The 26,680-nt window shown below is 42.4% G+C and overlaps 1 protein-coding gene across 6 annotated transcripts in view; it reads left to right on the forward strand.

The window, feature by feature from the left end:
* agap1 (ArfGAP with GTPase domain, ankyrin repeat and PH domain 1) overlaps positions 1 to 26,680 on the forward strand; it is a 786,550-nt gene that overhangs the window by 381,069 nt on the left and 378,801 nt on the right. For all 6 annotated transcript variants that reach the window (XM_069934384.1, XM_069934385.1, XM_069934388.1 and 3 more), the window contains exons 4-6: positions 3,422 to 3,507; positions 12,740 to 12,881; positions 16,642 to 16,776. In XM_069934384.1, coding sequence (XP_069790485.1) covers positions 3,422 to 3,507; positions 12,740 to 12,881; positions 16,642 to 16,776 — 363 coding nt within the window. The remainder of the gene's footprint in view (positions 1 to 3,421; positions 3,508 to 12,739; positions 12,882 to 16,641; positions 16,777 to 26,680) is intronic.

A 26,680-nucleotide genomic window follows, 5' to 3' on the forward strand; every position in this document is an offset into this window, starting at 1 on the left:
TCTGCCGACAACTGTGATGTCATCAGCAAACTTGTGAATAGCATTGGAATTGTGCCTGGCCACATAGTTGTGGGGGTATAATGAGAAGAGCAGTGGGTGAAGCATGCATCCTTGGGGTGCGTGATTAATCAGTGAAGAAGAGATGTTGTTTCCAATTCATACTGACTGTGGTCTTACAATGAGAAAGTCGCGGATCCAGTTGCAGAGTGGGTTACAGAGGTCTAGAGTTTGTAGCTTGTTGACCAGCACTGAGGGAATAATGGTATTGAAGGCCAAACTGTAATCTTTGAAGAGTAGCTGTCTGTATGAATTGCTGTTTTCGAGGTAATCCAGAGTAGAGTGGAGTGCCAGCAATATTGTATTTGCTGTGGAGCAATTGTAACGATAGGCGAATTGCAGTGACTCCTTAAAGCAGCTGAGAACCCTGCAATCTGCCACTTGTACATACCCTCTCCACCCTACTGAGGTTCCCATTTTCCCTCCCAATACACCATCTTCAACTCTGCACCTGGTCACCCAGACGAACATCTTTTCTATGCGAGATATACCTTGCTAAATACTGCACGATGACTGGTGAGGTGCCATGTGAGTGCTTTTGTCACCCTCTGAGTCACAACTAGTCATCAGATACCAGCAGTAAGTATTGCTGTGCACTCATCTGCTGGGGACTGGCTGGGTAGATATTCCATCACCATGCCACACAGCTTTTATTTTATATTTGACTTACCTTTAAAAATTTGATGGCAATAGGATGTTCTAGGACTTGGGTATATCTTGTTGGCTGACATTTCAGTCCATTACTTGGCCTTTCTAAGGTGGGATAAAACCCCTTTCCCTGGGTCTCTCCAACTCCCTCCCCCTCTCCTTTCTTTTTCTGTCAGAGAACTTCTCTCTTGGCCATCTCTTGCTCTTCTATCTTCTCATCTGTATCCTATGACCTGTGCTCCTCCCTATGTCCCTTCCTCTCTTCACCCCCATACCTCTCCCCACATTTTTATTCTGGCACTCTCCTTTTTTCCTTATACCTTGACTCCGGGCTCAGTCCCAAAACGCTGGCTTACCCTTTATTTCCCGTGGGTACTGTGATCTGCGGAGTTTCTCCAGCACATTTGTCTATTATACATCTACAGATTTCCTTGTTTAACTCCTTCTGCCCCATCCACTCCATTTGAAACAAAAAGGACTGGTGGATTAGCCAGTCCCAAAAATGAACACCATTTGTAAGCACTTTAAATCATTATTTATTTACTTTTTTTTTGATCTGCTCTGGGTGGTGGATGCAGGAACTTTCAACATCTCCGAAGTAGGTGGGTGAACACCTTGAGTCACCACGGCCAAGGAGGATACAGACCTAGTATGGGGGTAAATGCAATGGGTACGTCGTCAGCACTGATGTGGAGGGCCGTCCGGCTCTTTTCCTGACCTACTCGCCTCTGGGGATCAGCAGGGCACAGAACTTTTTTTCAAGGCAAGAAAAGTTCAGAAGAAGACGAAGGTGTGATTTTTTTTTTCCCATTAGTAGTCTTGATGTTGCACAACGTGCAGAAACCTTCCAGTGGGTGGAGGACATCACTCACAGGGATAGTCTGGGCCTTTGCTCCCCTGGAGTGTAGGAGGCTGAAGGGGGGACCCTTAGAGAGGTTTATAAATTCACGAGAGCTTTGGGTAAGGTAATATTTTCTCCAGGTTAGGGGCATCTGAAATTAGAGGGGGGGGGAGATAGATTTAAGATGAGAGAGGGTGGCAAGTGTGTGCAATGTCTGAGGAAGTGATAGAGATGGGTACATCTGCAACATGGAAAAGGTGTAGTGTAAGGTGCATTGATGGTGAAGGTACATTGAAGGGATGAGATTAGATAGACAACTTGGTCAGCATGAACGAATTGGGCCGAAGGGCCTGTTTCCATGCTGCTGAACCGTGACTCTAAACAAGCGTCCAATCATGTTTTAAAATTTTAACTTTTCAAGTCCAGGTTTATTATCATCTGACTGTGTATACATACAATATACAGCATATAATGGTTACAAATATACACGAAGATAGAATTTTAAATAAATATACAGTAAAACCCCTGTTATCCGACACCTATGGGAGTTGGTAGATGCTGGATAAGTGAATTTTCCTGTTGCTTGACATTGTGTGTTACGTGATTGGGAAAACTAACAGTGAGGTGCGCCAATTTTAAACCTTCATTTTTTTAATCTGTTTATTTTCTGTAATTTTTTTTGCCGGTTGCTTGAGGCTGTCTGTTGCTTGAATTCCAGATCATAGGGGTTTAACTGGATATAAATACATTGAGATAATTTACTTGATTAAAGGATGTCATTCATCAATGTCACAGCCTACGGGAAGAAACAATTTCCCAGTCCTGATTTTGATGCTCCTGTACATTCTTTTTCATGGTAGTTGGTTGTGTGTTGGATGGAAAGGATCCCATATAATTCTTTGAGCCCTATTTAAGCAATGCTCCCAGAAAATGCCAATACCAGGAAAGGGAGACCCCAGTGACCTTCTTGGCTGTTTTTGGTGATCCTCTGAATGAATTTCCGTTCCGATGCTTTGCAGCTATGATACAGCCAGACAGGACACTCTCATTTGTTCTTCTTTAAAATACTGTCAAAATGGGGGCTGTTATCCCTGCCCTCCTCAACCTCCTTAGGAAATGTAGCACTGCCACACCTTCCTGACAAACATCAGGATATGCTGCAAAAAGTTAAGAGGCTGTGTTTGGTGAGCCAAGACATAGTTTTCAAGAGACACATGCAGGAGATTGCAGATGCTGGAATCTGAAGCTAAACCCAGGGCATCAGGCATGCTGGGTGTCCACACTTCTTCAGGAATGTGGGAGGAAACTCGCACGGTCACCAGGAGGATGTGCAAGCTCCACGTGGACAGCCCTCAAGGTCTGGATTAAGCCTGGGTCTGGATACGTGTGGCATAGTCTTGGGTGATTGCTACTCCGACCCCAACCAGTGCCAATTCAAATGCCAGGCTTACACTTGATTCAAAGGAAGTCTCACTCTTTTAAAATGTCTGACTGTTAATTAATGTGGAATAATTAATGTGGAGAAATAGAACAGCTTTTAACTTTTCTTGTCCAGCTTGAGAAATATGTTAGGCTGTTATTACCAAACCCTTAACTTTTCCTGGGGCTACACAGTCAGAACATTATACTGAATGAGTTCTTAATGTTCAATTACTTTGTATAAATTGGCTGAACAATATAAAAAAATAATCAATTTTCTCCCTGCAATGTCTATTCTTTCTACTCATTATCAACTGTCTGTCCTGTGTTATCAGTAATCCATCCTCTCGAACCATGGTATGAATATGTCCTGTAATTGGTGTCACCTTTGCCCGGATGTGTGCAGCTTGCTGCTATCCTTGCCCTGCCTTTCACTGTGAATTGCTTCTGTGACAGGGGGCCGCTTTAAGAAAGAGATTGTGGTGGATGGCCAGAGTTACCTCCTGCTGATCAGGGATGAAGGGGGCCCTCCAGAGGCTCAGGTAAGTACTTCTGCAGACGGCCAGCTCACATTCTCATCAAGCACAAAAAAAATCTGCATCTCTGCGTGCCTTTTAATATGAGAGATGGTGCATGTTAAAAATCATGCCGGGGTCATTTTATTTTAAAACTAATGGAGTTCTTTCCAGTGAGAAAATGGGCCATGTCGAATTTTCCATTAAAGTGGATTAAATTGACTTGTACAAGAATGTCATTGTACTGAAAAATTAAATCTGTTTCGAGTTTGTACCACGACAAATGACTAATGACTTGCTAAGATGTGATTGTCTATGTTTGTAATACAGAGACCAGCAGTCACGAAACAAGACCCATTTAGTGCTCTCTGATCAGTCCAGAGGTTAACTTTCATGAATTATGATGACTTTCTACTGATCTTTTATCCCCCTCCAAGGTTTCCAGTATGCTGTTTGGTTACTAGTCTAAATAGTAGGCAAGCTGCCCAATTGCATATTGAGTAACGTGCTCATTGAAATTTGGAAGAACGAGAGGGGATCTGATGGAGGCATATAAAATTCTGACTGGACTAGACAGAGTAGATGCAGAGGGAATATCCCTGATGTTAGGGAAGTGGGTTACAGTCTCAGGAGAAGGGGAAAGCCATTTTGGACTGAATGAGGGGAAACTTCTTTTCTTAGAGAGTTGTGAACATGAAATTCCCTGCCCCAGAAAGGCATTGAGGGTGGTTCACTAGGCATGTTCAAAGGGGACTTGGATTTGGTCAAGGGGTACAGAGAAAAGGCTGGACTAGGATACTGAGGTCGCATGATCAGCCATGATGGTATTGAATGGTGATGCAGGCTTGAAGGGCTGAATGGCCTGCTTCTATTTTAAATAACTATGAACTTCATACCATGATTTGGAGGACTGAATAATCCATCTGTGATTGTGCTGTGTGAATCAGTGATTTCTAACTTTTGTCTGAACCTTTTACTTGTAGGTGGTGTGTGTAGCAGAGTACGGGAAAAAGACAACCCCCTCCCCCTTGACAAATTAATTCTCGCCTTTCCTCTCTCCCATCCTCATCATATCCAATGAACTCCTTTTGTCTGTCGGTCCGGACTCCCCCTCCCATTCTCCATTTTCCCCAGCGTTTTAATATGGGCGTATAACTTTTGTCTGCAGATGCTGTGATTGTAGTATAATAACAGAAATGCTGAGGGAACTCAGCAGGTCTCGCAGTATGACCTCAAGGAAGGGCTCAGGTTCAAAACATCAATAAAATATCTTTACCTCCTATGGATGCTGCGAGACCAGCTGAGTTCCTCCAGTCTCTCTGTGTTTTTAAAGGAATCAGTGAAACAAACTGAAAATTAAACACCTGCATATAAATATCCCATTTTTAATTTCCCCCACATTTCCTTTAATCTTTAGGCCCCGTGAGCTTCATTTGGAGACAGTAACACATAGAACAGGTTCAAACAAATGTAGAGTGCATCAAAATGGAGAATAACAAGGACTTCTTAGGATAAATGAGTTGCAGGATTCCCAAAGGATATTTTTAATTTAGACGTACAGCATAACAGGCCCTTCCAACCCACAAGCCTGTGCCGCCCAAATACCTACAAATCCCGTGCATCTTGAAGGGTGGAAGGGAACTGGAGCATCTGGAGGAATCCTACAAAGATGCAGGGAAAACCTACAGACTCCTTTCAGACAGCGCCGGATTCGAACCCGCGTCGCTGGCGCTGTAATAGCGTTGTGCTAACCGTTACACTAACCATGCTGCTCATGAAGGAGCTATCATTAAGAGACCAGGTAGGGGGAGTCACGTGATGGAGTAGTGGCCGGTAGGGGAACTCCAGCCCTCTCCAGAAAAGTTAAAAAAAGATAGAGAAAAAGCAAAGGCACAAACTTAAAAACCAAAACAAAGTGAAAGTAAAAGTGTGGAGAAAATGGCAGCGAAGAAAGAAAAACCAAAAACAACGGGAAGAAAAGAAGAAGGAAAGACGTCGGAAGAAGAAGGTGAAGGCCTTATCTGTACGAAGAGGCCCGCCACGGAGAGAGAAGCCCGCTCCCGCAGGTCAGTGGAAGTCCCGGGCTCGGGACTACAAAAATGGCTCGCAGAGCCGAGTAAAATTGCGCAACCGCGCATGAAAAAAAACACACTGACGGGAGGGGGGAACAGCTGCAGAGTCGATCTCCACAGCTGAGAGAGACACCTGCAACACAGCAGCAGGTGCAGAACACAGAAAATAACGACAACAAGAAAGAAGAGGGTAAAAAGAAAACAAGGAAACAACAGATGGTCAATCCAGAGGAAGAAGAAGAAGAACAGAAAGAAGTGGAAGAAGAAGAGAAAGGCAAGACAATGGATGTATCTTTTTTTAAAGAATATATGGAATCAGTGAAAGAATGGCAATTACAAGAATTTAATGAGATAAAAAGAAGAATTAAGAATGCAGAAGAAAAAATGAATAAAATGGAAATGGCCATATCAGAGTTAGGAAAAAGAGTGGAAAATATGGAAAAACGAGAAACATTTGTAGATATGGAAGTAGAAGACTTAAAAGAGAAATTAGAAGAATCTAATAAAAAAGTTAAAGAGACACAGGAGCTGTTAGCTCAGAAGATAGATATAATAGAAAACTATAATAGAAGAAATAATATAAAGATAGTGGGCCTTAAGGAAGATGAAGAAGGCAAGAATATGAGAGAATTTATAAAAGATTGGATCCCCAGGGTCCTGGGAAGACCAGAATTACAGGAAGAAATGGAAATAGAGAGGGCACATAGAACTTTAGCCCCGAAACCACAACCGCAGCAAAAACCAAGATCCATTTTAGTAAAATTCTTAAGATATACAACAAGAGAAAATATATTGGAGAAAGCAATGAAGAAAGTAAGAGAGGACAAAAAGCCACTGGAATATAAAGGTCAAAAAAAAATTTTCTATCCAGACATAAGTTTTGAACTCCTGAAGAAGAGGAAGGAGTTCAATACAGCGAAAACGATCTTATGGAAAAAAGATATAAGTTTATGTTAAGGTACCCAGCGGAACTTAAAATAGTTATTCCAGGGCAACAAAACAGACTATTCTCGGATCCAGAGGAAGCAAGGAAATTTGCAGAACAACTACAAAACAAGCAGAGAGATGAAGACATGTAATAAGAGTAAAAAGGACCACGATCTATATGTATGTGTGTAAAGGGGTATATGTGTGTATATATATAGTGTGCATACATGAATGTATCCGTAGTTAGAGGAAAATATATAGAGTACAGACAAGAATTAATAAGGGAGGGAAATGGAATAGAGGGAATAAGGAGGGAATTAAAAGAGTGACCTTTGTTACATATGAAAATTGAAATCTTTTCTGGGGGGGCTGGGTGGGGAGGAGTTACGGTCACTGCAAAATCAGCTGACGTTTGCGAGTGAATTCGCAAATCCAAATGGAGAGGGGAGATGTGGTTGTCCGACAAGGGATAAAGGACAACTCAGGAGGGGGAGGGGAGAATGGGGTTAAAGAAGTTTTAAATAGGAGAATAAGGAAAATGTTTGATGTTTTAGAAATGTTGTCTTATAAAGTGTTCAAAACAAGAAAGCAGAAATGGATAAGAAGGAAAGAGAAACGGAAAGGGAAGATAAACAAAGTATAAAATGGCTACGCTGAACTATATGACTTTAAATATTAACGGAATACATAACCAAATTAAAAGGAAGAAACTGCTAAATTTACTGAAAAAAGAAAAAATTGATATAGCATTTGTGCAAGAAACACATTTAACTGAATTGGAGCACAAGAAATTAAAGAGAGATTGTGTAGGACACATAACAGCAGCGTCGTATAATTCAAAAGCAAGAGGAGTAGCTATATTAATTAGTAAAAATGTGCCAATTAAAATAGAAGAGGAAATAATAGATCCAGCAGGGAGATATGTAATGATAAAATGTCAGATATATTCGGAGTTTTGGAATCTACTCAATGTATATTCACCTAACGAAGAAGATCAAAAGTTTATGCAAGATATTTTTTTTGAAGATAGCAGATACGCAAGGGAACATATTAATAGGAGGGGATTTCAACCTTAATTTGAATTCAAATATGGACAAAACTGGGAAAAAAATTAACAAAGAACAAAGTAACCAAATTTATAATTAAATCGATGGAAGAAATGCAACTTTTGGATATATGGAGGAAACAACGCCCAAATGAAAAGGAATATTCATATTACTCGGCTAGACATAAAACATACTCAAGAATAAACCAATTTTTGTTATCAGCTCGTATGTAAGATAGAGTAAGAAAAACAGAATATAAAGCTAGAATATTAACGGACCATTCACCCTTAATATTGACAATAAAGTTAGAGGACATCCCTCCAAGAATGTATAGATGGAGATTAAACTCCATGCTACTCAAAAGGCAGGATTTTAGAGAATTAATTGAAAGACAAATTAAAATGTATTTTGAAATAAATGCGGAATCAGTGAAAGATAAGTTTATACTATGGGATGCAATGAAAGCGTTCATTAGAGGGCAAATAATAAGTTATGTAACCAAGATGAAGAAGGACTATAATCAGGAAACAGAGCAGTTGGAAAGGGAAATAGTAAATATAGAAAAAGAATTAGCAATGAAGGAAGATACAACTAAAAGAAGAGAATTGGCAGATAAAAAAATAAAATATGAAACACTACAAACATATAAGGTGGAGAAGAACATAATGAAGACAAAACAGAAATATTATGAACTAGGGAAAAAAATGCACAAAATTCTAGCATGGCAGCTTAAGACAGAACAAGCTAAGAAAATGGTATTAGCATCAAGGAAAAAAGACAAACAAATCTCATATAATCCAAAGGAGATCAAGGAAAACTTTAGAGAATTTTATGAACAATTATACCAAACTGAAAACGAAGGGAAAGAAAGGAAAATAGATGAATTTCTAACTAAAATTGAACTACCAAATTTACAAATAGAGGAACAAAATAAATTAACAGAACCATTTGAAATAGTAGAAATACAAGAGATAATAAAAAAAATTACCAAATAATAAAACACCAGGAGAGGATGGATGCCCAATAGAATTCTATAAAACATTTAAAGATTTATTAATTCCTCCCCTCCTGGAAGTAATCAACCAGATTGATAAAACACAAAGCTTACCAGATTCATGTAAAACATCAATAATTACAGTAATACTAAAGCAAGGGAAAGATCCACTCGCACCAGCGTCATATAGACCAATATCATTACTTAACACAGATTATAAGATAATAGCTAAACTATTAGCAAACAGATTAGCAGAGTATGTACCGAAAATGGTAAATCTAGACCAAACTGGATTTATTAAAAAAAGACGCACAACAGACAATATTTGTAAATTTATTAACTTAATTCATGCAGTAGAAGGGAGTAAAGCACCAACAGTAGCAGTTGCTTTAGACGCAGAGAAGGCCTTTGACAGAGTAGAATGGAATTATTTATTCAAAGTATTGCAAAAATTCAGTTTACCAGAGAAGTATATTAATTGGATTAAAGCATTATATAAGGGGCCATTGACGAAAGTGACAGTAAATGGATATATATCAAAGCAATTTAACTTAAACAGGTCAACACGGCAGGGATGCCCACTATCACCCTTATTGTTCGTGTTAGCTATAGAACCACTAGCAGAATTGATAAGAACAGAAAATAATATAAAAGGGATAAAAATAAAAGACAAGGAATATAAAATCAGTTTATTTGCGGATGATGTTATAGTATACTTAACAGAATCAGAACTATCAATAAAAGAATTATATAAGAAATTGAAGGAATATGGAGAAGTGTCGGGTTACAAGATTAACGTAAATAAAAGTGAAGCAATGCAAATGAATAATGCGGATTTCTCAAAATTTAAGAAGGAATCTCCATTCAGATGGCAAATGCAAGCAATAAGATACCTAGGTATACAAATAAATAAAAATCTCGGCCAACTATATAAACTCAATTATTATCCACTAATGAAAAAATTACAGGACGATTTAGAGCATTGGAAAGATTTACCACGAACACTAATAGGAAGGATAAACTGTATTAAAATGAACATTTTCCCAAGGATATTATACCTATTTCAGGCATTGCCAATACACTTGACAGAGAAATTCTTCAAGGAGTTAAAGAAAATAATAAGGAAATTTTTATGGAAAGGGGGGAAACCGAGGATAGCACTAGATAAATTAACAGAATGGTATAAACAAGGAGGCTTACAACTGCCAAACTTTAAAAATTATTATAGAGCCGCACAATTAAGATACCTATCAGATTTTTATCAAACAAGGGAAAAGCCAGATTGGACTAGATTAGAATTAGATAAAATAGGGGAAAAGATACCTGAACACATATATAAATGGGATGAAAAATTGGTACAACATAGAAGTTCTCCAGTATTACATCATCTACTCAATATTTGGAAAAAGATTCATGTAGAAAGGAATAAAACAAATTACCAAAACTAATATTGACACAAAATAAGTTACTCCCTTTTACAATAGATAACCTTTCCATTAGAGAATGGGAGAAAAAAGGGATCAAAAGAATAGAAAATTGTTTTTCAGGAAATAGATTATTATCCTTTGAACAAATGAAAGATAAATACAATATAACTCAAGATACAGTGCTGGCATATTACCAATTGAGATCCTACTTGAAGGACAAATTAGGAAGCAGTCTGAGTTTACCAGAGGGAAGTAACTGAATATGTGATTACAGATACAATGATAATCAAAAGATTTATAACAAATATGTATATTAAACTGCAAGAAAAGGAGAATGAGGAAACAAATGGTAAAACTAAACAAAAATGCGAACAAGATTTAAATATAAAGATAAAAAAGGAAACATGGGAGAAGTTATGTTCTGGAACGATGAGAAATACAATAAATACGAGGTTACGTATGATACAATATAACTGGATACACAGGCTATACATTACACCTCAAAAGTTAAATAAATGGGACCCAACAGTATCTGATAGATGTTTTCGATGTAAAAAAGAAATGGGAACAACAATTCATGCAATCTGGACATGTGAGAAAGTAGAAAAATTTTGGGAAGATCTAAACCAAATATTAAATAAAATTACAGAAAACAATATACCAAAGAATCCAGAGATCATCCTCCTAAGTAACATAAAAAACAAAGAATTTGGAATTGATTTGGATGGTGCACAAAAAAGATTTGTTAAGATAGCTCTAGCCGTAGCAAAAAAATGTATTATGTCAACCTGGAAATTGGAAGATATTTGAAAATACAACAATGGTATATAGAAATGAATAAATGTATTGCATTAGAAAAAATAACATATAGTTTAAGAAATAATATTGAAATATTTGAACAAATATGGGAGCCTTACATGAAACACAATAGAGAAAACCTACCGGGGACATTCACTACCTAAATTAACGAAAGGAGAAGGAAATGAAAAGAATTGACTCAGTGGAATTTCTTGTTTATTTTTATTGAATGACAACATTGTTTGACTGGTTTAATGTATCCTAGATTTTGTACTTTAAATGGACGGGGGGGGGAGTTAGGGAGGGTGGGATGGGAGGAGGGAGGGGGGGGAGAAAATGGCACTGTATATATTTGAAAAGGAAAAAATATGTATCATGGTTAATGTGGTTTATGGTGTGAAAAATAAAAAATGTTAAAAAAAAGAGACTAGGTACAAGACAACGCTGACCTTTGGCAGGTCTGAATCAAGCGTTTCATCGGTCACGGCAGTTCAGCAGATGTGAGACAAGTTCCTGTCCTCAGAACCAATCTGCCTGTCTGACAGTGAATGTTGAGATGCAGATCACCCACAGCTCAGCAGATTCCGAGCTTGGTGCCAAAACTGCTAACCAGATCCATGGGAAACTGTTAGGTGTCAATTAAAACAACTGTCCGCGGCAGAGTTTAACGAATTGAACAAAAGGAGTCTAAATGGTCAATGATCTGATCAAGTTATTCAGCATCATCGCAGCTCCTGTCTCACCCCTCCACCCCCTTGCCCCACTTTGAAAAGGCTATCGCCCCTCATCCTGATGCAAGCCTTGACCTAAAAGATTGCCCATCACTGATGCTGCCTGACCTGCTGGGTTCCTCCAGCAGATTGTTTTCCCTTCGCAGTGGTGACTCTTGGAAATCTCACTTTGGACTTTTCTCTAAGTGTGAAACTAAATGTCATATTGCAAACTTTGAAATTCATGGGATCTGTTGTGGTCAAAAATTGTGCCCAACTTTTATCCGTATTGTCACATGTGCAGTTAAAAAGAAAGATCAGAGGGCACCTGTGATTTATACAGAGACACAGGAGACTGCGGATGCTGGAACCTGGAGCAAAATACAAGATCCTGGAGAAACTCAGGGGGTCAAGCACCATCTGTGAGGGGAAATGGAGTGTAGGTGTTCTGGGTTCAGACCCTTGGTAAAGACTGAGATTTCCTGTTGCCTGGAGAAGCACAGGAACTGCAGATGTTGGAACCTTGATCAGACAAAGAGTAGCTGGAGGGTCTCAGTGGGTGGAAGAGCATCCATGGAGAGAAGTGGTCAGCCAACATTTCAGGTCAGAACCCTTCTCAAGACCCTATCACAGTCTTATAAATTTAAAGGTGTAACGAGGTAACAGGCTGGTCTGGCCCATTGCCCACGTTGCCCAAATACACCTGTGTGGCCAATTAACCTGCTAACCTCGTACGTCTTTGGAACGTAGGAGGAAACTGGAGCACACGGAGCAAACCCACGCGATTACGGGGAGAACTTACAAACTCCAGACAGACAGCGCCAGATTCAAACCCAGGTCGCTGGCACGGTAATACCGTTGCACTGACTGACCTGTTGCCCCTAAAACCTTGTGAATTGTTTGCAACCCAAAATGCTGACTGACTATTTTCCCTCTGCGGATGCTGCCTCACCTCGAGTCTCTGCAGTTTCTCTTGATTTGCCAAAAACTCTGCTTGTGTGGAGACATCAGAAGGACGCCAAATGAGTTATAAGCTGCTGCTCCTTCAGGGAACAAGCAAAACAAAGTACCCCTGGTACCATTAGCGTGTGCCTAGTGAAGAAAATGTCACTATTTTCAATTTCAGTCCTCATATAAAATATACAACCAGGAGTGGGGAGGCTGGGGGCGGGAGGGGGCTACTTCAGATGGCTAGTTGTGGGTCATTGGGGGAATAAATGGAATGGGAATGATTGATTGGGTGATCTCTTTCAGTCGATTTCTTACTGATTGATCTGACTTGCAGTTCGCAATGTGGGTGGATGCTGTTATATTTGTCTTCAGTCTGGATGATGAGAACAGCTTCAATGCAGTCTACTACTACTACACCAGGATGGCAAATTATCGCAGCACCCTGGAGATCCCCATGGTGCTGGTTGGAACACAAGGTGAGAGGTTGTGGCTGGGGTCCTGTGATACTGAGCAAAGAGGCAGGATCATTGAATTGTTTGTTTGAGACTCTTGGCCGACCAACTCACATTAGCCATTTCAGCCCTGGGAAAAAGCCTCTGGCCAACCACATGATCAATGCCTCTCATCATCTTCTACATCTCTACCATGCTCCATTGCCTCAAGGAGAAATTAATTCAACCCATCCTCAAATGCAGGCAACATTCTTGGCAATCTCCTCTGCATCCTCCTTATAGTATCCACATCCCTCCTGCAGTGAGATTACAAGAAGCATCTCCCAGCTCGTCAGAGGTCAGGAGAAGAGCTGCTGGGACGTAGCAAGAAAATATGGAGGATGCGCAGTTGGAGGAGCTACTGCCTCTCAGAACCATGGACCCGGATTGTCCTTGACAATATTGTAGAGAGACACCTCTCTCCACAGTCACCATCAGCTTCCCTCCTAGATTTGACAGCTCAGCTTCATCCCAGGGGCAGTTTACAATGGCCAATTAACCCACTGACTTGCAAGCCTTTGGGACATGGGAGGGAACTGGAGCCCCCAGAGTAGGGATAACACACACTCTGGCGGGAAGAACGTACAAACTTGATGCAGAACCCACTGGTCCACTGTGACCTGGAGTGCTGCCGAGTGGAGATTTCGCATTCTCCTTATGACCAACGGGCCCTCGTCCCAGGGTTATGGGAGTCGGCTGTGAATGTGTCCGGGTATATGGGATGAGGGGTAGAATCTGGGAGGAGTTGTGGGGAACCAGGATCCGCAAGAGTTTTGAAGATGAGCAGGACTCCTGAAGGATCGGGCACTGACAGCTTCCTGATTGTATGGGAGTTTGGGTATCATTGGATGAGGAGGGAGGCTCGGATGCCTGGAGCTGAGGTTCCCTGCTGGACCAGACAGGAGGCCAAGCAGTTATAGAGATCATGGGGGCACAGAAGGAAGTGACATCGGAGGAGGTTGCGGACACTCAGTGTCTCTGAAAGGACTCTCTTTAGCTTCTCTTTCTCTTTTTGGTCAGGGTAGTGGACTAGTGGCACCAGTTTGAGTGCCTTTACAGACAGACAAAAGAAAGCAAATCCTGTGGAATGAAGGGATCTTAAATCTTTGAAGTTAAATTGTTTTAATATTGGACCAGTGAGATGGTTGGATCAGACCCTATGGGCCGAAGGTCCTGATTCCGCGCTGTATCTCTCTGTGACTAGAAACACCCACAAGATGTAGGCCACCATGTGGGGGTGGCGACCGTGAATCAGCTTCAGTTGCACCACTGTTTCCATCCACTGGCTCTGTTCGAGAAGAGCTGTTGACCCTGCAAGGCAAAGGGGGACAGGGAGGAAGCCGACCAGCATTAGCAGACCTGTGAGAAAATAACCACGCTCTCTGTCAGCGGTGACACTCTTGAACTCCTGACCCATCTGAGGGTGTGTGGAAATTTATGTGGACCAAACCCCAGAAAGGCAGGGAGATTGGGAAATCAATGTATGGGAAATGGCCGGACCATATCCTGTTCACATCAAAGACTCTACGTATCAGAGCAAAGGAGAACCCGCATCTTGATCACAGTGATGTGTTTGCATCTGTAGGTAGATCTGTCCCCCTTTCTGTTCAGTACAGTAAACTGAACTGTGACCGGAGTTCCTGGATTTTCAATGGACACCACTGCCCTCTGGTGTACGTGGTTGAGAAGGATGCTCTCCCATGACTGGGATTTTACCATGGAATCTCAGATTCCGATTTCACATTTTTTGCCAGAGTACATCCATGACATCACATACAACCCTGAGATTCTTTGTCCTGCGGGCGAGGCAGAATTAACACTTATTGGTAGTGCAAAAAATAAACTGTACAGGTTGTACATGTAAACAAATAAAGAACTGCAAAACGAATGTAAACAAACTGACTGTGCAAAAAAAAAATCAATGAAGTGCACAAGAGTCCCTAAACGAGTCCCTGATTGAGTTTGTTGTTGAGGAGTCTGATGGTGGAGGGGGAGCAGCTGTTTCTGAACCTGGTGGGGTGAGTCTTGTGGCACCTAGACCTCACAGCACAGGACACTGTCAGACTCTTCGCTGCTGTGCTCACCCTTCTGAGAGAGCTATCCATAGATTCTCAGTCCTTGTTTTTTACAGCCAACAGTTGCAAATGCTTGACAGACTCCATGAAATGGTTGGTTTGCTTAGTGTGTCTCAGCTTAAGATGCATTATTCTCATCCTTCATCCATTCTCATCCTGGCCACGTGGAGTCTGGATCATTCGGTTACCAAAGTGCCAATAGAAGCAGTTTCTCACAAACGTTAGCCTCGATTAAAGGTCCCGACCCGAAGCATCGACTGACAACTTCGCCTTGAGTTCCTGCAGCAGTTCATGGTCTGGTCAAGATTCGAGTAGCTAGAGATTTTGTTTTTCTGTTGCTCATTGCACTGCTCACAATTCCATGTGACTGTTTGAAATTCCCATCACCTTCTCTGAAAGTTTCACAGTGCTGGTCTTTCACCAACAGTCCTCCAGAATGGATGCACTTCCTGAAGTCTTTGGAAGAGGGAAGAACAAACATTCAAGTTGAGGCCTGACCAGCGATTGATGAAGTTTTGCCATAAATATTTCACTAGGATACAGCCAGGTCTATCATGGGCTCTGACCTCCCATCAATTGCAGACATCGATGTGAGGCGCCTCCTCAAGAAGGTGCCCAACTTCATAAAGGACTCTCAACACCTTGGTCACACCCTCTTCTCACTGCTACCTTCAGGCAGAAGGTACAGAAGCCTGAAGACCAGCACATCCAGGTTCAAGAACCATTCCTTTCCATCAGCGATCATAATCGTGACCTCCCATCATTACACTGATCAGGGACTGATCCAACATCACAAAAGGACTCTGCACAATTGGATCACATTTTTTTCATTAGTATAACTGAATATTTATCTGTCATATTTTTAATTCAAATAAGTTTACGATTGTAGTTTTGTTTTTACAAGTGTCTCTTTGGCTGCAGCAGGTAAGAAATTTGTTGAACTCCTCCAGTGGATTGTGTTCACTCTGGTGAATCTCCTCTGCACTCTCTGTCATGTGGTGACCAGAACGACACACAAAGTTCCAACTGTGGTCTAAGCAGTGCCTCAAGTTGTGACATGATGCCCTCACTTACATTCTGTGCCCCAATATCTTTGGCAAGTATGCCATCATCCTCTTATATCACCCTACCCACCTGCATTGCACCCGACCAGGTACCGTGCATGTCCTGCCCCTATTTGACTTCCAAAAAAATAGCATCACAGCACTAATCTATCAGGATGAAGAACCATCACCCAGCATCATAAAGGACCCCCGTGACCCTGATCACAACCTCTTCTCGCTGTGACATTTAGGAGCTCAAAGACCAGCACCTCTAGTTTCAAGAACAATTTTTACAAAGGCTACTTCCCTGTACTACCCTAATCCTGAACATCTCTGGCATCACCAAAAGGCCAGCCTACACCATTGTAATGCCACTGTTTTCTTGCATTCACTGTAACTCTAAATATTTATAATTTCCTTCCATACACTAATATTTACTATTCTAGTTCTTTTTAAGCAAAGCACCTGTTTGTAGCAAGTAAGAATGCTGATATATGTGTACATTGTACAATGTGTACGACAATAAACATGATCTTTCTCTGATCTATCTCCCTGTGATTTTTGGCTACGTTTAGGGTTTGAATCACTGGTGTAGGGTAATATTCTGACAATATTCTCCCTCTGTAGATGCCATCAGTACATCCAATCCACGGGTGATCGATGATTCCAGGGCACGTAAGCTCTCCAATGACTTGAAGCGCTGCACCTACTACGAGACATGTGCCACCTACGGTCTGAATGTGGAGCGGGTTTTCCAAGACGGTAAGCCATTTGTTCTCCTGCAGGATTCTGTGGGGGGAGGGGGGCTCACCCAGTTCACATAGCAGCCATGACCTCTCAAGGCCTGGCATGTTGGTCTGCAGGGGTGCTCTCCCTGGTGCTCATGGTGTGTTCTCAACTCAGCCATTTACCTCCAGGTTCCCAAGTGGGCAGTGGAGTCATTGTTCCTCATAAACAGATACCTTTTGTAAAATAACATTCCACTGTTGAATTTCTGATGATGTTGTTCACAACCACTCTTTTTGAGATGCACTGTCTAGGAACTCTTGGAGCTCGTTAGACTTTTTTGGTTCCCCTCTCCCACTGTTGTACCTGCCATCTACTGCGGCTTTCCATCCTCAGATTCTTCAAGTGCCTGTCAAGATCCTTCCATGTTCTCATCTGCGTTAAGGAATGTGATGAAGTCACAGAAACAGACCCTTCAGCCCACTACCTTCATGTTGACCCTTATCACTTCTCACTTGCCAACATTCAGGCTGCTTATTCTAAGCCCTGCCTACTTAAGTGCCCCTCTAAATGCCTCTTAATTACAGCAATTGTATCTGATTCCACCACCTCCTCTACCAGTGAATTCCAGAGACCAACCTCTCTCTTTGGGGAGAAAAAAAGGCACTTTCCCATCGATCCGCTTTGAATCTCCTCCGTCTCACCTTAAACATGTGCTCTCTTCTTGTTTCTGACACTCCTCCCACGGGAAAGATGTTCTGACAGCCTACCTTATCTACACTCCAGTCACCTTATGTATTTCTCTGCTTGGCCCTCAACCTCCTGCATTTGTAGTCCACCCAGGTTTTCTTTACAACTGTTCAGTCCAGATGACTTACTGGTGAATCTCCTCTCCTGTTCTACGAGCAGAAAAACGAGTTTTAAAAAAAAAATTACTTGGAAACAGGCCCTCTGGCAATTGCACCCATGTGCACCCATGTGACCAGTTAACCTCTAACCCTGTACATTTTTGGAGGGTGGGAGGAAACCAGAGCACCTGGGAGGAAACCAGAGCACCTGGGAGGAAGCCCATGCAGGTCATGGGACGAATGTGCCAACACTTACAGGCAGCTCAGAATTCGAAGCCAGGTTGCTGTCACTGCAGTAGGAGCTAAGGAAGATCGAGGGCCAGAGACCATTTGTGAATCTGGCATATTGCCCCCAAAGAGTGGAGGTAGTGCAAGACAAGAAAGTCAGGACAGGGAACGTGCACGACTCAAGTATTCACAGGGTGGTATGTCCGACCGTCCAGGGTAAACTAGATCAGCAGTGATAGAGTGGACAATGAATTAATGGGGTATTTGAAGAACCTATGAGGGACAAACTGTTGTTGATTATAATTCTGCAAAAAGAAGTTAATTGTTTACTTGGTTTTTTAAAGAACTCAAGAAGTAAAGAAACAATGGTCATAATTTGGTAAAATGTTATGTACAGTAATTTTAATGTATACTCCTGGAGTTTGTCGTACCTGACTTGACTTCAGCAAGTAAGAATTTTGGTGCTAAATTTGGCAGTGGAGTAAGAAATTTGGTGCATATATACATTGTACTTGTGCGTCTGACAGTAAACTCATCATCGTGAAAGAGGGATTGGTCGGTGTTGTGCCAGTCAGGTAGCTGTAATTACTCTAGTGGAACAGCAGAGGGCACATGGAACTCCAGAATGAGCAATTCTCACTCCACGACGCTGCTTGAAGCAGAGGTGATCTTTGAGCTGCAGCTGGAAAGACAGCCTGTATATGTTATGTAAATATTAATAAGCAATGGGTCTGTGACCAAGACTTGCTCTTCACACTTGTATACCGTCTGGAGTGAGGCGAATCTCTGAGGCAGATGAGGAAGTCCTGTTGAGCTGCGATCTTTCCACAGAGCCACATTTTTTCATCGGGCATCTGGCAACATGTTCATTAAAGAGTGGGAGGGGGTGTGGACTCAGCTTCGAGTTGTAGACGCAGCACTGAAACAGGGCCGTGAATCCAGACGACCATCGAACTGTCCACCGCTAATCCCACTAATCCCACATTCCCATCTGCTTCCCATCTCACCCCCACCCCCAACCGATTCCACCCTCCATCCACACACTAAGGGGCAATTTACAGTGACCAAATCAACTGACCAACCTGCACATTTTTGGGTTATGGGAGGAAGTTGGAATAAATCCTCATGGTCATGGAAGGAATGAGCAAACTCCACGCAGACAGCAGCTGAGGTCAGGACCGAATCCTGGTGAAGTAGCTGCTCTACCTGATGCACCCTGTGCTGCTCTCAAAACAACCTCCACATGGCTTCTGTCCTGCCTGATCCAGGATTCCGTTTATTGCCATGCACATAAATGTACAAGATAAAGGTGTAACTTGTCCATCAATTGAGGGCCCAGGAGAAAGAATAAGCCTTGTCCTGAATTTTAAATTTAGACATATGCACGGTAACAGGCCCTTCTGGCCCACAAGCTCGTGCTGCCCAAATACTCCAATTAACCTACAACCCTCCCCGTGAGTTTTGAAAGTTTGGAGGAAAAGGGAAGAGTGGACAAAATTGGAAGAGCGCAGGGAAGATTCACAAGCATGTTGGTTGGACCTGAAGAGCTGAGTCACGTGGAAAGGTTAAAGAGGTTAGGACTTTATTCCCTATAGCTCAGAAGAATGAGGGGGAATTTGATAGAGGTACACAAAATGCACAGTCATGAGGAATATAGATGGAGTAAACGCAAGCAGGCTTTGCCCGCTGAGCTTGGGTGAGACAAGGACTAGAGGACATGGGTTCAGGGTGAAAGGATAAATGTTTAAAGGGAACATCATGGGTAGTCTCTTCATGTAGAGAGTGGTGGGAGTGTGGAAAGAGCTGAAGTTAAAAGTGTTAGTTCAAAATAGTAAGCTGATGTTTACAAGATGAATTTTCTATGCACATGTTCCCAGTAAAATCAAGTCAAGTTGAATTGTTCATTGGTAGATGCCCTTTGATTCAGGGAAAAGCCTTATTTTGCACGCTATCCAGGCTGCTCAATCCATATTTACCATAAATATTCGTGTATGATGCGACCCCCCCCCCATTTTTATGGGGAAAAGGGGGGGAAATTTTACCCCCGTGTATAATGCGACCCCCCCCCCTTCACCCCCCTGAGTCGCGCTGCCATCTCTCCGGCTGCTCGCCCGCCCGAATCACGCTGGCGTCTCTCACAACCTCCCCCTCCCCTCACCCGCCTGAGTCGCGTTGGTATCTCTCATGACCCTCCTCCCCTCACCCGTCTGCCTTGCTGCATGAGTCGCGCTGCTGACTACTGCTCACCTGCCCTGCCGCCCGAGTCGCGCTGCAGACTACTGGCCGCCCGCTTGAGTTACGCTGCCGACTACCACTCGCCTGCCCAAGCTGCCCTGCGAATTTCAAAAAGAAAACTTTTTAAATTCTACACCCTTGTATAATGCGACCCACCCCCCCACCCCCTATCCTTTTTCTGAGGGGAAAAAAAGGGTTAAATTTGTTGCAGTATACACGAATATTTATGGTAAATACAGCAGGTAATGCAATAATCAATCATAAGTGCAAGTTGTGGTGTTGCAATAAGTCAGTGTTACAAAGACAGGTGCTGGGTATCGAGGAAAGTCCAGTTAAACAGTGCAACGCATCTTTTTTTACCAGCGGAAAGTCCATTCAGGAGTCTGATAACAACACCAAAGTTTTCAAGGGTGAAAGGTCACCCTTATGCAAACATGCAAGATCCTAGGATAGATTGGCAAGGTAGATGTGGAGACGTTTCCACTAGAGGTGAGCAATGGAACAGAGCTACAGAATTAGTGACCACTCATTTAAAACCTGGGAGCATGGAAGTTGGCGAATCTCTGGAACTCTCTCCTCTGGAGGGTGATGGAGGCCAGATCATTTGATTTGATTTAAGAAGGAGATTGATTAAAAAATTGAGAGGTGAAGGCCAGCATGGACCACCCACGATTATGTCCAAGGTACTCTTAATGGGCAGAATGACCTTTTCTTCCCTGCCCTGATTTCACAAAATGTGTGCAAGTCCAGGGAATCTGTGGCGCATCTCATGCATCTAAGCTCAGTAGAATGAGAAAAAGCCAAAATCAAAAATCAATACAATTGACCGAGAGTTGCTGCGGATTCCTTCCACTGTTCCACTGGATAGGAACCTTTCAGAAGAGTGGTCAATAAAGAGGGCACAAATTCAAAGCAATCAGCGAAATGGTTGATCAGAAAGTCATTTCACTTAGAGATTGATAGAGCCTTGGAACTCTGAAGAGTCGTCCAGGTAGGAAGACTCATTGTACTTGGGGAATACCTGAGTTATACACTACATAACCAGTGAGGCCATGAACCAGAAGGTGGGGTGGGATTAAACAAGCTGCCTTCAAAATCTCCCTGCTCAATCCCTCGTCCCAACATGTCTGGAAACAAGTTGGCCAGTGGAAGATATTTCTGCTCTTTATGTCCAGGACATTGAGCCAGGTTGTTGAGTCACAACTTGTAATGGATATTAAAATCAATTGTATATTTATTTTGCTGCAATGGTGAGAAATGTCTGACTCACATATATATTACACCGCAAAAGTTAAATAAATGGGACCCAACAGTATCTGATAGATGTTTTCGATGTAAAAAAGAAATGGGAACAACAATTCATGCAATCTGGACATGTGAGAGAGTAGAAAAATTTTGGGATGATCTCAGTCAGATATTAAATAAAATAACAGAAAACAATATACCAAAGAATCCAGAGATCTTTCTCCTAAGTAACATAACAAACAAAGAATTTGGAATTGATTTGGAGGATGCACAAAAAAGATTTGTTAAGATAGCCCTAGTCGTAGCAAAAAAATGTATTATGTCAACCTGGAAATTGGAAGATAATTTGAAAATACAACTATGGTATATAGAAATGAATAAATGTATTCCATTAGAAAAAATAACATATAGTTTAAGAAATAATATTGAAATATTCGAACAAGTATGGGAGCCTTACATTAAATACAATAGCGAAAACCTACCGGGGACAAACATTACCTAAGTTGATGGAAGGAGAAGGAAAGAAAAGAATGGACTCAGTAGAATTTCTGGTGTATTTTTGTTGAATGACAACATTGTCTGACTGGCTTAATGCAACCTAGATTGTATACCTAAAATGGATGAGGGGGGGTGGCTTGGGAGGAGGGAGGGGGGGGGAGAAAAAGTCACTGTATATGTGTGAAAAAGAAAAAGTGTATATCATGGCTAATGTGATTTATGGTGTGAAAAATAAAAAATTAAAAAAAAAATAAATTTAAAAAAAAACAATCACTTGGAAGGTACTTGTTTCATTCGTTCTGGTTTCCAGAGACCTCCACATTACTGTCAGTGGGCTTCAAATTGCTATTATGCTTAGAGGCAATAATGATTTGACAGTCGGTATTGTGATGGCGATCAACCATGTCACAAGTTACTGTGTTACCAAGATGGAGTCATTCGTGTCATGAGTGTACAGTGTTGCCAAGACGATGAAGATCGACCACTGCATGAGTGTACTGTGTTGTCAAGTTGAAGATCAACAACTAAACAAGTGTACTGCATTGCCAAGACGATGAAGATCGACCACTACGTGAGTGTACCGCGTTGCTAAGATGGTGAAGATTGACCTCTATCTGAGTGTACCGTGTTGCCAAGACAATGAAGATCGACCACTACACGAGTGTACCGCGTTGCTAAGATGGTTAAGGTTGTCCACTACACGAGTGTACCGTGTGGCTAAGATGGTTAAGATTGACCACTACACGAGTGTACTGCGTTGCCAAGACGATGAAGAGGAAAGGTCAAAGGACTCAGACCTTCAGCAAACTCTCCAAGTATGAATGCTGTGTCTCCATCAAAGAGAGCCATTTAAATCCTTTGTATGGGGTTTAATAAACACCAAAATCTCTGCTGGTCTGCAGTGTACATCGCGATGGCTCTGTGAATAGCTCAGCCTCGCAGTTTCAATGCAGAGTAGGCCACCAGTGTGGTTTTTTTTTTAATTGCTGATTCAGTGTGAGTTGCAGCATTTCTGTCAACAAGTTGTTGGCCCTGGGAAATGAATGATGCTTGCATGTACGGTGCAACGTGGGCCCTCTCGTCTCCAATACAGTGGATGTCCAGTGGTTCAGTGCTGGAATTGGCCCAGCTCCTAGCTTGTGTTAGGTTCCTTGAAGTGGCTTGTATCACGAGGGGCATCTGTTTCTGGCTGTATCTGGAAGCCATTGAGGCAGTCCTCTGTGAACAGTAATCATTTTGCCCTATTTAAGAATTTGGCCAGAAAAGCAGCTAAGTATCCTCTCGGATCGAGAGGGAGGCTAAGGCATTTTAGGGGCCCCAGCAGAGCTATTGAAAACTATTTAAAGCTACAGATGAGGTACCAGATGATTGAAGCTAACTTTGTTCCATTCATTAAGAAAGGTTGAAGGATAATCCAGGTAATTATAGGCCGGTGAGCCTGGCGTCATTTGGTGGATATACTGCTGGAAGGTATTCCAAGAAATAAAATAAAATGACAGCATTGCCGGAGCTGCTGCAACGAGGGGCTCTGCGGCTGGAAGCGACTTGAGGCGAGGAATGCACGAAGGCTGTGGGCTGCCAGCAACTGCGGTCAGAGGACTCGCACCAGTCTGCATGCTGCCGGAGACTGGTTCAGGACTAACTGAAATGGTACCAGGTATTGGAACCGGGATGTGAGTGGGTGACGAGGGCACAAAGGGTCTCGGGCGCTGAAGGCTTCCTGATTGTGTCAAAGGTTCGGATCTGGACCTCAGTTTGCCAATGGTTTAGACTGAATACTGTACAGCTACAGAGGCTGCAGGAGTGCTAGAGGCAAATCCACAAACAGGCAGGGGCTCTGAAGGGACTCTCGTTTGTTTCTCTTCCTCTGACTGTAAGGGGTGCTGGACAATTTCTGCTGATGGTGAATCTTTGCCTTACACCAGACCAAATGCAATTTTGTTTAATATTACATCTCTTCTGACATGACAGTAAATAATCTTAAACCTTATGAGATTTGATGTGTAACTATTTGGATAGACAGGGTCTAATTCAAGATAATTCATGGCTTTGTGCATGGTGGGTCATGTCTAACAAACCGTTCAGCAATTTTTGAGGTTACTAGTACCTAATTACTTAACAAATACTTTATTATTTCTTGTAATTCATTGTGATTAAGCTCAGTATTGTTTAATGGCAATATAATTCTCGAGAAAAGGGTCCCAGCCTGAAATGACTGTCCATTTCTCTCCACGGATGCTGCCTGGCCTGCTGAGTCCCACCAGCTTGGCCTTGTTTGCAGGAGATTGTGTCACCCAGCTATCTACACCCTTTCGGAAATTGTTGCTGGCAGAGAGGTGTTCTGTGTAAGCGTTCTCATTTGCCTTGAACTCTGTACGCATCACACATAAGTCTGCATTTTCTGAAGAGCCACTCAGCACACTCATTTACAAATAAACGAACATGTTTGTGAGGACAGCGGTCGAAGATGAGAGTGGTTGCGTGGTGGCATTGGCATGATGTACGCGTGTGGGCAGTTAATTGCAGCAAGTATGTGGGTACCGATTCTGTTGTGGGTAAAGAACAGTAGGCAACACTGAGTAGATCAAAGGTCAGCTCTAGTAATTGTGTATTTGGTGAACCATACAAATTATTGGACACTCACTGAGAGGTTATATTGGAAAGCTCAGTGATGTTGTACATCATATGGCCATACAGCAGGTCCTTCTTCCTACCAAGTCCATGATAACCAGCAAGCACCTACCAATACTTGACCCTACACCAAGGGTGGCCAACCTTTAAATTTTTACTTTAGACATACAGCACGGTACCAGGCCATTTTGGCCCATGAGTACATACCCGGGGCAATTGGTTAATTGGGCAGCATGGACTCATGAGCTGAAATGGTTTGTTATTGTGCTATATGCCTAAAAAATTAAAAGGTTGGTCACTCTTGTCCTACACCAATCCCATCATCTTTCTCTCCTTCCCCCCCCACCCCCCCCCACTCTGCTTACATACGAAGAGCAACTTAGAGCCACAAGGGATGCATACCTGGGATGCAGGAGCAATCCAGGGCATCCGGGGGTTCTCCAAGAGAACGTGCAGACTCCACATAGACAGCATCCAAGGCCAGGATCATACTTAGGTCTCTGGAGCCGTGAGGCAGTGGCACCACCAGCTGTGCTGCTCTTCAGAAGATGGGCCAATTACCTTGCTGAACTCGCAGGTGGGAGAGAAAGTGCTTGCAATCGAGGTGCAGGCAAAAGGAAGGTGATCATGTTTGAGAAAATTGGTCCAGATGTTTGTGATGCTTACAAACCTCCCTGCAGAACAAGTGGTGTCCCACATAAGGGAGGAATGTAGGAGCTATAAATGCTGATAATTATAGGTTTGGAACCCATAATCGGGGATCAGGGATTTGATTAACAGTTATACCATTGCTCTGAGTGTACTGTTAATTAAACCCCTGAGTTATTGTGAAAGAGTTTGGCAACTCTTTTAGATGAACAGACAACCGGATGGCATTAACATCAACTTCTCTGGTTTCTGTTAGACCCCTCCCCGTCTTCCCTCCTTCTGTCTCCTTTCCTCCAGTGCTCCAGCCCCTTTCCTCTCCAGTCACAGAGTCATCCCGCCTCCCCTTGTTTCCTTGTGCCTTCCCTCCCTTATCTACCTATTACTCCTTGCCTGTGGGCCTGTTCTCCTCCCCCTGCACCCCCCCCCCATCCATTTTATTCAGGCGCCTGCCAACATTTTGCTCATACCATGATGAAGGGCTCAGGCCTGAAACGCTTGTTATATTTCTTTATTTTGCTATATAAAATAATGCTGAGCGACCTGTTGAGTTTCTCCAACATTGCGCTTTTACTACAACGAATGTGACTGCAGACTTGAGTGTTTCACTCGAGTTGAGTTTATTCTGGCTGTACATATACAACCAGACGACGTGCTCTGGACATGCACTTGAATCACCGAGGTAGAGAAAGCTAATGACCAAATATGGTAAAATGGTACTAATATAGAAAAGTGGTCAGCATGGACACTGTGGGTCAAAGGGCATGTTTCCATACTGTATGAATCAATGAAAACATAATGAATGTACTTTCCCAAAATATTCCAACCAGCAAAGTGCAGGGGTTTTGTGGTGTGCCAATTAATTGCATGTGATATCTCACCAAGTAAAATGTTACCTGTTTCTCTCTGCTGATTGGGGCCTGTGTTGAGTTCCAAACTGATGCTAATGTGTAGAGTCCTTTGGCTGTTGTATATTGGAAGCGACAGTTGAGATAAATGAAAGCTGTTGAACAGTCTTTTGGGACATCTGCATAACTGTTCATAATTAATTAGTAATAAAATGCAGATGCCACCAGTCTTGTTTGTTCTCATTCCCAGGGTGACTGGGAAAGTCATGGCAAACAGTGAGGGCGGCAGTAACGTGGAGCATTTGAGAACAGGGATGGAAACTTGGAGTGTTTTATTTTTGGCAAGAATCTGCAAGAAGTATTTTTGTGAACATGTTCTGGTGGTGATGTGTCAAACGTTCTCAGGAGCCTCAGTGGGTGTACACCCTGGTGGGCAGCCTTGCACAGACCAGCCCAGCTTGATTGGAATGCAATCATTATTAATTTGTTTTCTGGGATGTGAGAAGAAGAATGGGCTGTTTGCTGGCTGTCATTCTAACTTTTTATCCTCTCAATGTTTCTCCAATAGCCATGGCTAAATATTACTAGGAACCTGCGTTGGTAGATGGGGTAAATTGCATTTGCAATAACAGCAGATACAATTGTGACAGTCTAATAACCTCGGTTGCATTGTTGGGTATGACTATGGCTCCATTGGGACCTCAGACATGAGGTTAATGAGTGATTTCAGTTTTGTAGACAAAAATATCGGTAAGGTGAATA

The sequence above is a fragment of the Narcine bancroftii genome, chromosome 4, assembly GCF_036971445.1.
Source record: "Narcine bancroftii isolate sNarBan1 chromosome 4, sNarBan1.hap1, whole genome shotgun sequence".
NCBI lineage: Eukaryota > Metazoa > Chordata > Chondrichthyes > Torpediniformes > Narcinidae > Narcine > Narcine bancroftii.